The 15874-nt window shown below is 38.9% G+C and overlaps 1 protein-coding gene across 3 annotated transcripts; it reads right to left on the bottom strand.

The window, feature by feature from the left end:
- Positions 1 to 89: 89 nt before the first annotated feature.
- Positions 90 to 15152, bottom strand: LOC111780176 (actin binding protein). Of its 3 annotated transcripts, none has more exons than XM_023660501.2 (17): positions 14514 to 15149; positions 13036 to 13739; positions 12739 to 12960; positions 9692 to 12663; positions 9431 to 9557; positions 7224 to 7295; positions 6418 to 6516; positions 6199 to 6240; positions 5007 to 5087; positions 4857 to 4907; positions 4676 to 4757; positions 3917 to 4011; positions 3027 to 3098; positions 2526 to 2642; positions 1679 to 1747; positions 1518 to 1584; positions 90 to 1025 (listed from the first exon to the last, which is right to left on the bottom strand). In XM_023660501.2, the coding sequence occupies exons 1-17, from the start codon at positions 14584 to 14586 to the stop codon at positions 874 to 876; spliced, it is 5097 nt and encodes a 1698-aa protein (XP_023516269.2). In that variant the 5' UTR covers positions 14587 to 15149; the 3' UTR covers positions 90 to 873. The 3 variants fall into 3 exon arrangements, 2 of the variants coding, with proteins under 2 accessions (XP_023516269.2, XP_023516270.2); XM_023660502.2 differs by having other exon boundaries at positions 884 to 1025; positions 1518 to 1579; positions 14514 to 15150; XR_002812811.2 differs by lacking the exons at positions 90 to 1025; positions 1518 to 1584; positions 1679 to 1747; ... (1 more) ...; positions 3027 to 3098; positions 3917 to 4011 and having other exon boundaries at positions 4674 to 4757; positions 4999 to 5087; positions 14514 to 15152.
- Between the last annotated feature and the right edge of the window lie 722 nt (positions 15153 to 15874).

The raw sequence follows: 15874 nt of genomic DNA, 5'->3' as shown, positions 1-15874 counted from the left end.
TTATGGTAACGCCTGGAGGAAAATCAGGACAAAAAATAGATGAATGAGTGAACTTTTTATGTGGAGGAATAAAGGTGAGAGAAACGAGAGGATTTCAAACGTGGCCTATATTTTCGATTTATATTACAATTACAGTGGTGGGAGAACCCGTCTTCTAATTACTCTCTGAATCTGCGCTATACAACATCTCTAGGACGGGTTTGAGTCAAAAAAAATCTACAAATAAGAGGGAGCGACTATTTTCATGATACATCATCAAACAACAAAAAAATTTACATTCTAATGTATGGAATGGTTAGAGAGGCTCGCTCTGTACATGGCTTCGTGCTACGGCTGGATTTCAAGGATGCAAATTCTCTGCCCAAAACTTTTGTGCCACATGCATTCATTGTCAAAGCCGAAACCAGATCACCTACTTTAATCCAAACACTGATCTAGGATTGAAAACACTATTCTGAAAAAATCTGCCGGGAGGAGCCAAACCCATAATCAGAATTGAAGCTACCAGCACATGGAATACCTTTGATTGGCGAAGATGGTCAGCACCCAATGTTATCTCCATGGTTGATATGTCTATTCAAGTGTGAAAGACCGGTTGAGTTGGGACACGATTCTGTTGGTCCAGGTAGCAGCACGTCAACTATGTACAAATAAACAACTTGGCCAACTCAGAAGTTCTGCAGGCATAAATAAACAGCCCATGTGTTTATCCATGTTCATCGAGGTTTTAGCACTGCAGAACGTATCTCAAATTGGATTTTCTCTGAAGCTGGTCACAAAGCATGCTTCCCCTCGGCCCCAAGGTGACAACCGAGTTGCAATTGCAGGACAAAAGCTCAATCTCCCGTGCTAAGGAGAACTCAAGTATATCACCTATTTCACACTCTTCTTCGTAAGGCTAATTCCTTTGGCTTTCTCCATTTCAGCTTCTTTCTCCGCCTTTTTCCTTTCCAGTTCGGCCTGTTTGCAGTTTTCTTCGTGGGCTTTCCGAAATAATCTCATGAAGTTCAATAATGTCACTGTAACTGCAGCCCAATTGGTGTAAAATTAACCATGTATATATCACAAACAGCAAGAATAGAAAGAAACAACAACAATATTCCCTAAACAATACATAATTGTACGATTCAAACAGTTTTGAGGTTCATAACAAGAACATGCATATAACGAGAATAACATTGTCGGACAAGTTCAGGTTCATGATTCTACATCTCTTCTTCCAACCATATTCATGAAAACTAGACAAGGAGGGAATGGGAAAATTAAAAAACATTGCATAACAAAACAAAGAAACCCCATTATGCAATATTTCCTAGCCAAAGAGTCAACACAAAGTGACCCAGCTTTTCAAGCCAGAAAAATTGACCATAAGCACGCATGATAATAATTATTAGGTGGGGAACTAATAATGAGAACAAAAATTTGGAAGAACTGAGGCTTAACTTTGATTCAAGTATGCGAAACAAGTAAACATGTAGAAAGAAGATAATAGCACAACCAAAAGGATCATAGCGTACCCTGCTCAAATGGACAACGAGCTGGATCCTCACCAAAATATAGTGCAAGTGCATCTGCGTTTCTACCCTGTCCACCAAAGAACAGAATGAAAAATAAGATCGCTCTCTTTCCCTGACATCATTTAATCATTTCAAAATAGTAGTGCGATCTAGAAAATTACCACAGTAGAGTATAGATTTGTCACTGATGCCACCTCTGTCTCAGCGATAGCAATAAATTCTTTCAGCGTCTAATTTTAGGACAATAAAGTACAGAAAAGGGTTGTCAGGGTACCAAATCAAATTTCACCAAGTCTTCAAAATAATGATACTATCGTTTTTGTTTTGGGCTGTTGAGCAAAACCAAATATTAAGAAAAGAAATGCATGATTACATAATAAGATTTTTCTTGGTGAAGATCTCAAGTTTTTCACATGATATTTATTTTGCTTATTTAAATTACGTCAAAGATTGCTGAAGTATGGTCCCGGTTTGCATCAAAATGTTTGCTTGAGGATCTTTCTGAATTGGAAGATTTGTGGGTGAAAAGTGAGATGTTGATCAGTTGTGTGAATCCAATTCTCTTTTCTGATCTAGTATACTTCAAATTCAGTGGAGATTGCAAATAATTGGCTTTTTTATCCTGATTATTTCAAAATTTAATAACATCTACTAATACCTAGAAAGTTCAAAAACATGATTGTCAAGTTCAATATCACAATCAACATATGATTAAACAAATTATTAAAGTGCCGTTTTGATGTATGATTAATTCTTTCAAGTGACAATTGAGAACACAGTTTTACTGGAATTATCCTTCCAAAGTAATTGAATGTAGGACTATATGCATGTTACAGGAAATTTTTCCATAGGTAAACGACTGCCATGCAAAGAAAATTGAATCAAGTTATTTATTTGTTCCTCTTTATAAGAAACAGATATATATGAAAAGGCAAAAAAGTGCAAAATTGATGGAAGAATAAAAGTGCCAAAAAGTTCTTGGGAAGAACATATGAAAAAGCAATGTACCTTGCGAAAAATTTCAGAGACTGGACCATCACTTTCAGAAGCAACAAGCTCCTGCCTGACCTTTTCTAACCCCTTAATTATAGCTTGCATTTCTTCTGCTAAAGACTTCAATTGTATCTACATAGAGAGAAAATATGAAGTTAACAAAAACCAAGGTCCATTTAAACAATTTTTGCATGCTTGGATGGAAGGGAAAGGAAAATTCCTCAGGAGCAACAAAGAGAATAAAATTCTTCAGGAACATCGGCAAAGAAACTCTTCAATGACAAAGGAACAGGGGGAAGATTGGGAGGCCATTACTTGCAATGTTTCTTTCTGGAGTTTCTCAAAGGTTTATACTCTCCTAGCACAGAAATTGGAGTGCATATAAAAAATTTATTGGAATGTTTTGTGTATTTCGTTATCTTGATGAAAATTTATATTTCTTATAAATATATATGTATAGATGTCAAAAGTATAAACCAACTAACAAACATTGAAGAAAAAACCAAAGAATCGTACCTTGGTTGCTGCCTCTAGGCTACCCAGGTCCAAATGAAAATTAAGAAGAGCTGGTGTCTTTGAAGCGAGGACCTAAAAAATTTGAGATTGCAAACCAACCTTCAGTATAGAAGGGTTCATCTCCTTCCAGAGATGCAAACTAATTAAAAGATCTATGAACATAGTACTCAAACCGCGAAATCTGATAACTCAAATCATCTCCTTACATCAGAACAACATGCATGACCAAAGGCCCACTAGTGCAGTATACTAAAACTTCTTCAGGTATTCTGATAGTTTCATGCTTTTAGGTATCACATTCTTTAACACAATGTGTTGCATCAAAAAAAGTCTATCAAGACAACCACCCATCCCGTTTTAGTGAGGTTTATTGAACATATCCAAGCTCTAATATATCAACTCAAATGCAAGTTCCTATGAAGATTTTCATCTCATATCAATATTTGGGAAGGCACATTTGAAAATATCTCTTCGAGGAATTTTTAGTAAATGGCTTTTTTTGCTGAAGACATCTTTTTTGGAAGGGTGGGGGCTACCGGTCTATTGTCCCTTTTGGCCCACATCCTCCATGAGGGTTTTAACAGTTCTCACTTTTTGTGGTTCTCCCTCTCCTTTTCCGCTGCAATTATTTTATAATTATTTTCCTACTGATGAAAGTGACCAAGAAAAAAAAAATACAGCTTCTTAATTAGACCAGCTTCAGTGCTTATACAGACATTTCTCACTATGAACAGGAACAGGCTGGATATGCACTAATATATCTACAACTACATATCATGTAACATGTGAAGGCATAATGCACGTGTGACTTCTCTAATCAACCATGAAGGAAATAAACATAAATAACCCAATAGAAAGAGAAAAGCAAAGGGATGATCAGATTAAAAAACCTTGCAAAGATAATGCATGAGTGTCATCTTATTATTAGAAGCACGTGTATCAGCAAGCTTTAAAAGACTGTCCAACTTGAAGCCAACTGCAGAACCTGTAAGTTCATAATTTATAGTTTTTTCAATTACACAAACCAAGCAAATGAATGGACAAAGTCTAAGACATCCAATATATAAACCTCTTCAAAATTGCCAATAAGTTCTAGGCAGATAAATGATAAGATGGGACCATGTGAGCATTCAACCAGACTGGGATGAGGTCTGAGCTTTATTAGCCATTCATTGAACATGTCATGAGTTTAATTTTAAAATTATAAACTATAAAATTGTAAATAAAATAAAATAAAGAAAGAAGAAGAAGAAGCATAGTTGCATATACCATCGAGCAGCAGCAAGATGCAGGTAAAAATAGTGTCTTTTTTAATAGTTCGACTGTTTTCATGTTGCTTAGAAATAGTATGGATCAGCAACTAGGCCACTCATCAGTAAATAAATGCACAAATCATAGCATGACACCATATGGTAACATAAGCGACAACATTATTTTAGTACATTTAGTCATTGTCCCACGAGACTGTAAAACAAACTCAAGTTTATCCTTGCAAAAAAAAAATTTAATTCCACACCACAGAAAGAATTACTCAATAAATATTTCTATTTATATGCAAGTTATAGTCATATTTCCTTCCAAGCTAGGTATCAAAATAGATGAGAATGGAGATGAACTTCCCATATACGAATAAGTAACTAAGGCCTTACCCCTTGCTGTTCCTTGATTCAGTGTATTCCCCAGATAAAGAATTTTCTTCATAATCTCCTTCAGTTTGGCAGAATTCCTAACCTAAAAAGCAGTAACAGTTAATTTTAGAAGGGTGGAAGCATGAAAGGTTGAAGTGACAGACCAAAACTACAGCAAAATTTTATTCTCAGCAGTAACAACCTCGACACATGCAGAGTTGACAGTATTTAAACTCTTCTTAAATTCTGATATCTGGAGAAGGGAAACAAAAATGCCAGTTAAAAGATGTAATTCAATAATCTAGAAATATTAAAACAACAAAATTAGTTTGAATTGAAGATACCACCAAACCTGAGAGCCGAACTGAATCTTAAAGGAAAACACTCTCAACTTTGACTCTACTCGAGGCACTTTCATCAGCTCCAAAAAATACTGATACAAAAGACGACAAAATAAATAAATGACTTTTTACCTATGATAATCAAAGCAATAAGTTAGGCAAGTGAGCTATTCAAATGGATCCAATTAACAAATAATCTTAAAGCAGAAGTGAATACCAGCAATTTAAGGCCCCATTTGATAATCAAAGGTCTTCGGTTTTTTGCTTTAAAAATTAAGCTTATAAACCCTGCTTTCACCTATAAGTTTCTTTGTTTGGTTATTATCCACTTACTACCAATGTTTTCAAAAGCCAAGCAAGTTTTGAAAACCAAAAAAAAAAAAAAAAAAGTAATTTTCAAAAACTTGTTTTTGTTTTTAGAATTTGACTAGGAATTCCAGAGTTTCTAAAAACAAAAGATGAAAACCTTAGTACAACCATGGAGAGAAAACATGCATAAATTTCAAAAACAGAAAACTAGAAATAAAATGGTTATCAACATCAAACAGGGGAAGTTCACCAAACTCGTAAAAAAACAATAAGAGAGAAAGAGACCCACATAGGGGTGCTTCCCCCAATCCCCCCCGGGAATGAGTGGAGGAAAATATTCCCCATGAGCTAAATGTTTCCCGTTCCTGCCCATTTGCCTCTTCTTATACATATAATATAGTTGAACATGGAATATTATTTTGATTCTGTGTGTACGGATAATTAGAGATTTAACATGGAATATTATTTTGATTCTATTAGGTGGTTTAAGAAATATCTCTTTAATGGGAATTTTCCTTGGTTCATTTAATTTAAAAATAATTCCCCACGGGGAACCCAATACTGAAAGAACTCCCAGATGGAAATCTCCACCCCCCGAACTCTACAAAATTTAATGGAAATTTTGCAAGGATGGGGAGGAGGAAGCTATAACAACCCCATCCAGATAACATCCCTAGCCCCAGATGAGAGACGTCATTTTTTACCCTACTACATGACATGAATTATTTGACAGGCAGTGGTCAATCATAATGAACAATATTAGAAATCAATATCAGGAAAATGCAACAGCAAGCTAATTTTCTAAAGCATCACTCATTCACGGAAACGCTTAGTGTAACAGGTTTCATGGCTTTATCAAGTAATTTATTATGTGCAACAAAGTAAACAGAATACCTGTTCACACTTTCCAAGGTTATCCTTATCACCAGTGTATCCCTAGATAGATAATAAACAATAAACATGTCAACAAAAATAATAAAAGGACGAAGAAAAATAAAAAATACAAAACAAGAGACTACAGAATTATTAGTGTTCTGAGAAACTATGAAAAAGTGCTCATAGTCAAGTTTATTTCTTCCACCAGCCGTTAATTCTAAGTATTCAAAAATTCACCTTAAGAAGTTCCATCTCCTCCTTCGTAGGACAAAATTTTATGAGATTTTCCACCTGATCAACGTCTAATACTGACTCGTCCATAGCTAGCACTGCAGCCTGAGATATCATACATTAAAAGCAAGAATTTTCATCAATTACGTTCACTATTATAAATAAAATACATGACTAACGCTAAAAACAAGTTTCTGTAAAACGAGAAAAGAAAGTGTATTTATCAACTCAGTGTCTCCAATATAGCGTTATCCTTCTCAACAGACATCTGTTAACAAGAGCAAGATTTAAACTTAAGACTACGCCATGTGCTCAACCTGGTAATCTGGAAGTAGAAAAACCTAATAATCTTACAGTTTTTCAGATGCAAAAATTTTTCATTTTGTTAAAATTCATACTAGAACTGCAATACATTCTCATCGTGTTATAGTTCCAAGTTAATGAGGATTGGTGGTTTCCAGACAAGGAACATGGATCATCCTAGTGTGTCTGAACTTGAAGTTCACAAGTACCTTTTATAGCTTGCAATAGACTTGCTGATCGTTTTTCTAGCCTTGGAAGGTAAAGGGCGACGATAGATAGTGATGGTAAAACATAGGAATAGCTGTTGCGGGTCAGTCAATTTTTTTCCCTTAAACTATAATCACTCCAGTCTTCAATTGTTGCAGGGGCTTTAATCATCATGAATATAGAACAAAATTATGGTATTGAGCATGTATAATATTCAATGTCTTTGCAGCAGACAGTTTCAAACATACATGGTTTCGGTAGACGCGTAGATGTACTGAAAATAAGAAATAAGTCTGACTTACCATCATATCAGGAAGAGGCATCTTTACTTTGGTGAGCATAATTTCAGTGTTATTAGCTCTTCTGAGGTCAATCTACAAAAAATATAAATATATTCAAAATTATCATTTACTCAACATGTTTTAAAGAAACAAAATCATGTACATAATAAAAAATTTCAGTATTCATTTCTACAAGAAATAGGCAACAACCCATATGGTGGAGTATATATGTTAATCAAGCCTAAAACATGCTTTAATTATAGCCTTAGTAACAATGTCCCAACCTGTTGTTCAGATTTTACATATCTGGTGGTTTAACATAATGAATCATGGTTCACTCATGAAATATCATATTGGAGTTAATCATAAAAGGAGCTCGGTTATCACTTTGCAGTTTGACTGAATTGTGATATTGAAACCTAACTCAGTCTAAAGTTAATGTATCCACACACCTTCACACACAAATTATGTCATAGCTCTTGATTTTGATTTTTCACCCACATATGATTGTACATTTTACTTCTTACTTCTCTACTAAACTAAATTACCCTAAGCAAAAATCCTATAAAAAGTTGAACAACAAACAAGGTCTAGCTTTCAAGCTGGAAATTGTGATGTATTGTATTGACCTATAATGTTAATTGAATACGCAACATCTTGACTAGATAGTTCAGGCTTTCCAGAATCCTCAATATCCTTAAATAAGTTGTCCATGCATTAGGCTAATTAGAGCGTTACAAACTTCCTTGTCTCAAACAAGGAAGTGCATATTTCCTTTGAAATTAAAGAATCCCTTTCCTAAAAAACCGAACGAACTACCGAACATTCATTTTTCAATGAAAGAATACAAGGGCATAAAAAAAAAGAAGGAAACCCCACAAAAAGAAGGCAAACTATAAAAATGGCTTCGAATCAGCCAAATAAGACCTGATGGATAATTACAAAAAAAAAATTTGTCACAGACCGCCCAGATGGACACACTTAACCTAATAAAGTACCAAGTCTCATTCATAGCCTCTCAAGCCCTTTACAAATTCTATTAAGAATTCTACGGTTCCTTCCATCCCAAAGCATCCCTACAATGGCACACACCCAAGCTTACCAATCCTACCACCTCTATGCCAAAAAATAGTTGCGAAAATAATTCAACATCCAAACTTCTCTCGTTGAAATTATCACAATGATATACATAGGAGCCCTAAGTAACTCTAAATTCTTTATAAAGTAGTAATAACAATAGTAATAAGATGCCTATACAACCAACAGAATAACTCTAAACTCTTTATAAAAGAATGGTCTTATGTGCTTTTCATCAATCCAAAGTTCTCATTCAAACCATGCTCGTGCTTTATTTCGAAGAATACAAGGACTTGCAAAAATGGCACAATTGCCCGTGTGGGGAACATCTTCTTGAGGTGGGCGGGCCACCATTGTTCCAAAGTGGTAAATCAAATTGCAAATCTTAGTCTCATTTGAAGGAAAAAAAAAAACCAAACAACCCAAGAAACCCTAAACAGCCCTAGACTCTGATACCGTGCAACCTATCTTAATGCAGAGAGTTTTGAGAGAGAATATGTGTAAATCACATTGACTAAAGACTCATAAAACCATGATAATTACTATAATACCAACTAACATACTCACTGAATCACTGTAGCATACACCAAAAAAAATTAATGCTTATTCTTTTCTCGTTGTACATGCTCATCTAAATGAACACATTGCTCTTTCGGAAAAGTATGTCAATCAAAAAAAGCCTCTATCCCAAGCTAAATTACAATTTTTAACATCATTTAAAGAATATATTAGAAGATAATAAAATGTAATTCGTTAAGGAATGCAGAATCTCAGAAGGCACCTTCAAATTGATGTTATAATTGTTTTAAATATGAGAATGGAAAACTTCACAGGTCACTTTATTTCACTAAGGTCACTCCTCAAAGTGTTGGTTTTCTAAACTCACTGAATTTTCCAATACTTTGTCATACTAGATTTTGACCTACTGTTACAAATTGGTTTGAACTAATTTCTCTATTGTTTCACAGGGTTCAGCTCTTCAAGTCGCACAAATACAAATTAAAAACTCTCACTCTGAATGTTAATTGTATCGAGTTTCAAATAATTTATAATAATAATCAACAGACGAAGATTATATACATATTAATCCTTGAAGTGCTTTCCATCATAAAAATGAGACTTCCTACAAAGGACTCTATCGATAAAATTACCAGGTGAACTTTGTCACTTTTGGATCCAACAGACTTCCTTCGCCCTCCAGATTTACCTCCATCAGCAGGTTTGGGAACATTTGCAGAAAAGAGGCTCTCCAACTCAGACACATCAAACTCTGGTGCACTGAAGAGGCGGGAGAAAAAGGAAGCACCAATAAGACGCAAATAGCATAAATATTATTAAAGCACTGATAGTAAGGCAGAGAGTGATTTTCAAATTCAAATAAGCAAGATAAATTAAAAGAAAATTCAGAATACATTTGAGGTTCTCCATATCTCTGCAGTTCTTCCCACAGGCTCCCTTGCAGAACTCTCGTTACTTTGCTCCAATGTAGGGGCTTTAAGGAGGACCTTCGAGGTGCTGTAGCTGTTGAGCGTGATAGCCCACGCCCTCTTCCAGAGGACAAACCTCTAGGGTCAGGTGGAGCGTTTGCTCCTCTTGCACCTAGTGGTGGAGGTGGAGGAGGTCCACCACCACCAGGAGGTCTAGGAGGGGGTGGGGCTCCACGACCTCCCGGAGGGGGAGGGGGTGCTGGGGCTCCACCACCACCCGGTGGGGGAGGTGGTGGTGGGGCTCTCCCACCACCGGGTGGGGGAGGCGGTGGAGGGGCTCTCCCACCACCGGGTGGTGGAGGCGGGGGTGGGGCTCTCCCACCACCGGGTGGTGGTGGAGGCGGGGGTGGGGCTCTCCCACCACCGGGTGGTGGTGGAGGCGGGGGTGGGGCTCTCCCACCACCGGGTGGTGGTGGAGGCGGGGGAGGGGCTCTCCCTCCACCGGGTGGTGGTGGAGGCGGGGGAGGGGCTCTCCCTCCACCGGGTGGTGGCGGCGGCGGGGGAGGGGCTCTCCCTCCACCGGGTGGTGGCGGCGGCGGGGGAGGCGCTCTCCCTCCACCGGGTGGTGGCGGCGGCGGGGGAGGGGCCCCATGCATTGGAGGAGGTGGTGGTGGGGGAGGAGCCCCATACATAGGAGGAGGTGGTGGCGGGGGTGGAGGAGTCCCATGCATTGGTGGAGGTGGTGGTGGTGGTGGTGGAGGAGGAGCCCCGTGCATTGGTGGAGGAGGTGGTGGTGGTGGAGGAGCTCTGTGCATTGGTGGAGGAGGTGGTGGTGGTGGAGGAGCCCCGTGCATTGGTGGAGGAGGTGGTGGTGGTGGAGGAGCCCCGTGCATTGGTGGAGGAGGTGGTGGTGGTGGAGGAGCCCCGTGCATTGGTGGAGGAGGTGGTGGTGGTGGAGGAGCCCCATGCATTGATGGAGGAGGTGGTGGTGGGGGAGGAGCCCCGTGCATTGGTGGAGGCGGTGGTGGTGGGGGTGGTGATGGTGACGGAGTCCCATGGATTGGTGGAGGCGGAGGTGGTGGAGGAGGCAATGGTGGAAAAGCCCCATGCATCGAAGGAGGTGGTGGTCCTAATAAAGATAGTGTTGGAGATGCACCATGCATGGGTGGGGGTGGAGGTGGTGGAGGTGGTGTGCTTTTCATTAGAGATGCTGAAGGAAATGCCTCATACATTAATGGGGGTGGGGGTGGGGGTGGGGGTGGGGGTGGGGGCGGGGGCAGACGATGCACTATAGTAATAGGTGGGGTTGTTTGAGGTGCTAAAGGCGGGGGCGAGGAAGCACCATGAACTGAACTAATATGTGAGGATGAGGGTGGGGGTGGGGGTGGAGAAGCACCATGAACTGAAGTAATAGGGGAGGGTGCTGTAGATGCTAGAGTCGGTGACGCTTTATCACCATATACTGAAGCAGGTGAGGATGGTGGAGGTGGTGAAGCAAGTGTTTCATTCATCACAGAAGGTGGGGGAGGGGATAAAACAGGTGCTGGAGGAGTACTTACAATATTCTTTGATGTATATGGCCTAACCAGAGAGAGAGAGGAGAAAGGTGGTGGTGGGGGTGGGGGTGGTGGAGGTGGAGGCGGTATAGAACCAGCCACCATTGCAATAGAAACGGAAGAATATATTTGCTCCCATGATGGTTGTGTAGAAGAATGGGGAAAAACACTACTCTGCCTGCTGAATGGAGGGGGAGGGGGAGGAGGAGGGGGAGGGGAAGGGGAAGGGGTAGTCACTGTGTTTGATGAGCTAACTAGGGGTGGTGGTGCTGAAGACACAGAAAGTGGTGGAGGAGAGTACGTTGACTCAATATGATGAAATGAAGTAGGTGGTGGAGGTGGTGGAGGAGGTATTGCATTTGCTCGGGGGGGTGATGGAAAATATGGAGATGGAGGCTTTGTGGGCAGTGGGGGAGGAGGTACTTCAAGTTGTGGATCGCAGTGTGATGGTTTTAAAGTTTCAGAGGAAGAATATGTCTCCTCTATCGACTCAACTGGAGACGATGGGCCAAGCACGAGTTCCCCAAGTGCAGAGTATGAAGGCCTTACAGAATCCACGTCATTATTCACATCTGTAGCAACTAGGGAACTGAGAGTGGCAGCAGGGGCACTGTTATATCTTGAAGGCGGATAGGAAACATGCACAGAATTCATATAGGAGCCTTTGTTAGGTGGGATCCACCTAGAAACTATATTTGGCCTTGCTTGTTTTGCAGAAAACCCTTGAGCCTCTTGTTGTTCGACTCTCTGTTCAGTTAAACCCATATCAGTGGTCGGTTCTGCACTTGAAATAGGCTGTTTCTTGGAAATCGGTTTTTGCAATTTTTCAGATTCTGAACCATCAGCACTCAACTTTTTCTGCAGAGTCTTGTTTTCAAATTTCTCAGTTGTATATCTACCATCATCCTTTTCTTCTATATCTTCAAATTTCTCGTATGCATCATCCACCAAACCCTGGGCTTCCACATGGGTCAGGACATTAGCAGCAACCATGAAGGAATTTGAATTCATATCCCCATCATCTACACCAATGTCCTTAACTACATTAAGATCAGGATATATATTTTCATCCCGTTTGTACCTCACATCATCCACAGTAATGTCCTTCACTGCATCAAAATCTGATTTCTTATCATGCCTAAGATGATTTCCATCGTCAGATGCACAATCTTGGAATGCAGGAGGATCCAAGTCCTCCTTCAAATCTTCGTTATGGTTGATATGCTTGACCACTTGAGGATCATTGGACCCCTTTGCTTCCTGCCCATCCATTGCATTACTGAAGATCTCTTCAACCTCAAAAAATTCTTCAGGAGAAGCAGCTCCAGTTTCATTACCATCTTCATCGTCTAAGGCTGTGGTGAGACTGGGGACAACAGCATCAGCATCCAAAAAGAGTGCCTGACATAAATGCAATCATGCATTAACTTTTATAACTCCACAAAGTGCATTCACAAAAGAAGACCAAAAACTTACCTCAACTCTGAAGTCCTTAGGAAACTGGTCCTTTGCATCCCATAAAACATCAACTTCGTCACGGTTCAGCATCATAATGTTTGATCTTACGAATGCTGTGTGAAACATAACTCTAAACATCATCTCCTCGTGCACTAGATCTTCATCCAAATGGATGCATTCAAGAACTACGTCTCCTTGGACATGGCAATGAATATCAATTTTCACCAGCATACACTCTGCCTGTGGCAACAATTAATAAGAAAACTTAAATGTTGGTTAATTTCAGCTTTCAGGTTTGTGTTGCTGAGTCATTACCTGTAGGTAGTTGCGGATATGTTTTCTTTTGATTGATGTTGAAAATAAAAGCCTTGAAGTTCTATTTGCTGGTGTTGAGGGGTCTTGACCATAAACACGCACAACAGGCCTACATCCCTTTCCCCCGTCAAAAAGAGGTAGAACTCTAAGTATTAAACAATCCAAAACTAGAGGTGTATCTGATGGAGGCCAATCGGAACCTAAATTTCTCCTGGAAATGTATTGAAGGTATCTCAGATGGGAAGGCTGAGGATTTAAAGGAGACAAAAGATGGAGAAGTTCCTTAGGAGCTTGCTTGTAGACCATTTCAAGGGTCTTCTGCTCCCCACTGTATTGTTTTCTATACAAGAGAAGACCAGCTAGCATGAATGCAAGAACAGGCCATCCTCCTCTTTCACAGTGCATCAATAGAACATTCTGTTGACCCTCCACCGACAACCAGCTTTCACTAGATCGAAGGAAGTGGTGAACCATCTCCAATGACAGTAAAGGACACCCCTCATATTGCCGAGGATAGTCCATAACTGTCATGTCATACTGAGTCAGTACATCAGAAATTTGACTACGCTTATCACCTTCTCTGAAGTTGAAAACCATGAAAGAGGCATCGGGAAAGTGGCCCTGCAACTGTGCTACAATGCCATCCAAGTAGACCTTATATTCTTCTTCTTCCAACACTTCCGTGGAGAAGCAGCAATCAAACACTGAGCACAAACAATAAGCATGATAAGTTACCATGTGCCACCACTAAAAACCATCTTCCAAGTTGCTATCAAAATATCCATAATGATCTTATTGAGCTGTGTGCTTGCCATTCATTCAGCTCCTCTAGGTCATTTTCATTTATTATATCTTATATTTAGTTTCTCTTTCAACTCATATCCCAAAAAAAAAAAACTATTCTCATTATGACCGTACATTTCTCTAGCACTACCATTTAGTTGAAGTCTAGAATCTTCCCTTCTTAAGTAGAAATTATTATAGATTCTTAATCTAAATAAAGTGTTTGATATATCAGTAGGTCCTGCGGCAACTGAACTCATATTCGACAAGAATCACACAGGAAATGCATAAAGAGCAGTGAGTGCAAGGAAGAGAGAAAGCATGTCAACGGAGATGGGAGGCTGGTTCCCATCACATTCCACAACTACTCAGGTCGAAAAGCATAGAAGTAGGGGGCAAAAATAAAATCCAGAAGGAATGAAGTACACAAGATAGTCTGCATCAGAAGTATTGCATTACGAAGCAGCTAAACCTAAACTTCAAAGGTTTATTGCGGCACTGTCCAAATTATCATTTAACGTCGAGCATTGAGCTCGCATACAGCTGGAAAAATAAGTAATCGCCTAACTACGCACATTAAACAAATGATGCTGGGAGTTTAACATTCTGCAATAGCTTAGCATTTGGGGAAGCTGCATGAAAGGAACAAACAGCACGAAATTGAGAGGAAAAAAAAAAATTGTAAGGAAGCTTACCATAGACTCTCTCGGAGATTTCAAGAAGCCGATCCGGCGGCTTCCTGTAAAAGAACCTTCTGAACAGCGCCATCGGATGGCGCTGTTTCTTCCTCGATCTGATCCAAACCCGTAGCTGAACAAAACACTAACCAGATCAAAATTGACCACCGAAGCAGAACAGATCTTAGAATTAAAAGGTCCGATCACAGCCAAAACCTTCGAAATTCAGCACAAAATCCACCAATTCAAAACCAGAGAGAAAATTAGCGAGCTAAAAAGACAAAATCCCGAGTACTTCCCGGCAATTAAACCCCAACCGTGGGGGAAAAAGTCCAAATGAAAAAGAAAAACAATCGAAGTCGGTCTACGAAAAATCGAAATAATGAAAATCAAAACAAACAAAAAAAATGGAAGAAGAGAAGTTGAAGAATTAGGAATGAGAATTGAAAGAGTAGAGAGAAGTGACAGTAGGGCAGAGAGAGAGAGAGAGAGATTGAAGGGAGCAAGAACAAAAAACCCGGGTAAAAATAAAAAATAAAAAATGGCGAGAGAAATGGGAAGGACTTGGAAATATGAATTCAGAAAGAAAGAGCGAAAAGAATAAGAGAGAGAGAAAGAGGCGCGTAGACTAGACTGGATAAAACACCCGGATACTTCTCCTCCTTCCTTCCCTCACAGCTAACCCCTTCAACGTCCACTACGACAATTTTTGCTTTTACCGCTGGCACTCCACCTATCTCCCCGCCCTACGTGGCTCCCACGTGGCACCTCTATAACATTAAAAAAAAATAAAAAAAATTAATTTTAGTTTCTTATTGTTTTCAAATGGAAGATTAAATAATTTACCATGTTTTTTAATTTTGTTTCTTGTGTTTGTATAGTTACTGTCGGGGAGATTTATACTTTCTCAATTAATATTATATTCATATATCCTTGAATATTAAAAAAATTTAACCACAAAATTAAATTTTAACCATATACCAATCCAAATAAAACAATATATTCTGTTTCGAATTTTGGCTTTTGTAATAAATATATTTTAAATGGACTTTATAATTATGATTTTAATGTTTTACTTTTTAGGTAATAACTTTTTTATTTTTTTTTTTAGAAATTCAGCAGACGGCCACGTCTTCCATTCATTATTAACTTCTTTTTTTTTTTTTGTTAATTACTTTTTTCAATGTTCTAAAGCTTCAAATTATTTTTTTATAAAAAAAAAAATTGTGGTTTCAAAATGGACTTAACTACTAATTATAACATTTTTCAATAAATATAAAACTATAATAAAATAATTGAAACGAGACAAAGATAATTAAAAAATATATATATATACAACTAAAATTAAAATTTGTAATGGGTCCGAAGGATTATATCAT

Source organism: Cucurbita pepo, chromosome 18 (genome assembly GCF_057944985.1).
Source record: "Cucurbita pepo subsp. pepo isolate OVF chromosome 18, ASM5794498v1, whole genome shotgun sequence".
Classification (NCBI taxonomy): domain Eukaryota; kingdom Viridiplantae; phylum Streptophyta; class Magnoliopsida; order Cucurbitales; family Cucurbitaceae; genus Cucurbita; species Cucurbita pepo.
This window is presented reverse-complemented; position numbering and strand designations above follow the sequence as displayed.

Excerpts from the sequence above, each read along its gene's own strand:
- LOC111780176 (XM_023660501.2), bottom strand. The coding sequence starts at position 14,586 with ATGGCGCTGTTCAGAAGGTTCTTTTACAGGAAGCCGCCGGATCGGCTT. Across the intron at positions 5,088-6,198 it reads ACCTTGGAAAGTGTGAACAG|TATTTTTTGGAGCTGATGAA; the intron begins GTATTCTGTTTA and ends CTTTTGTATCAG. Across the intron at positions 4,012-4,675 it reads GAATCAAGGAACAGCAAGGG|GTTCTGCAGTTGGCTTCAAG; the intron begins GTAAGGCCTTAG and ends ATGAACTTACAG.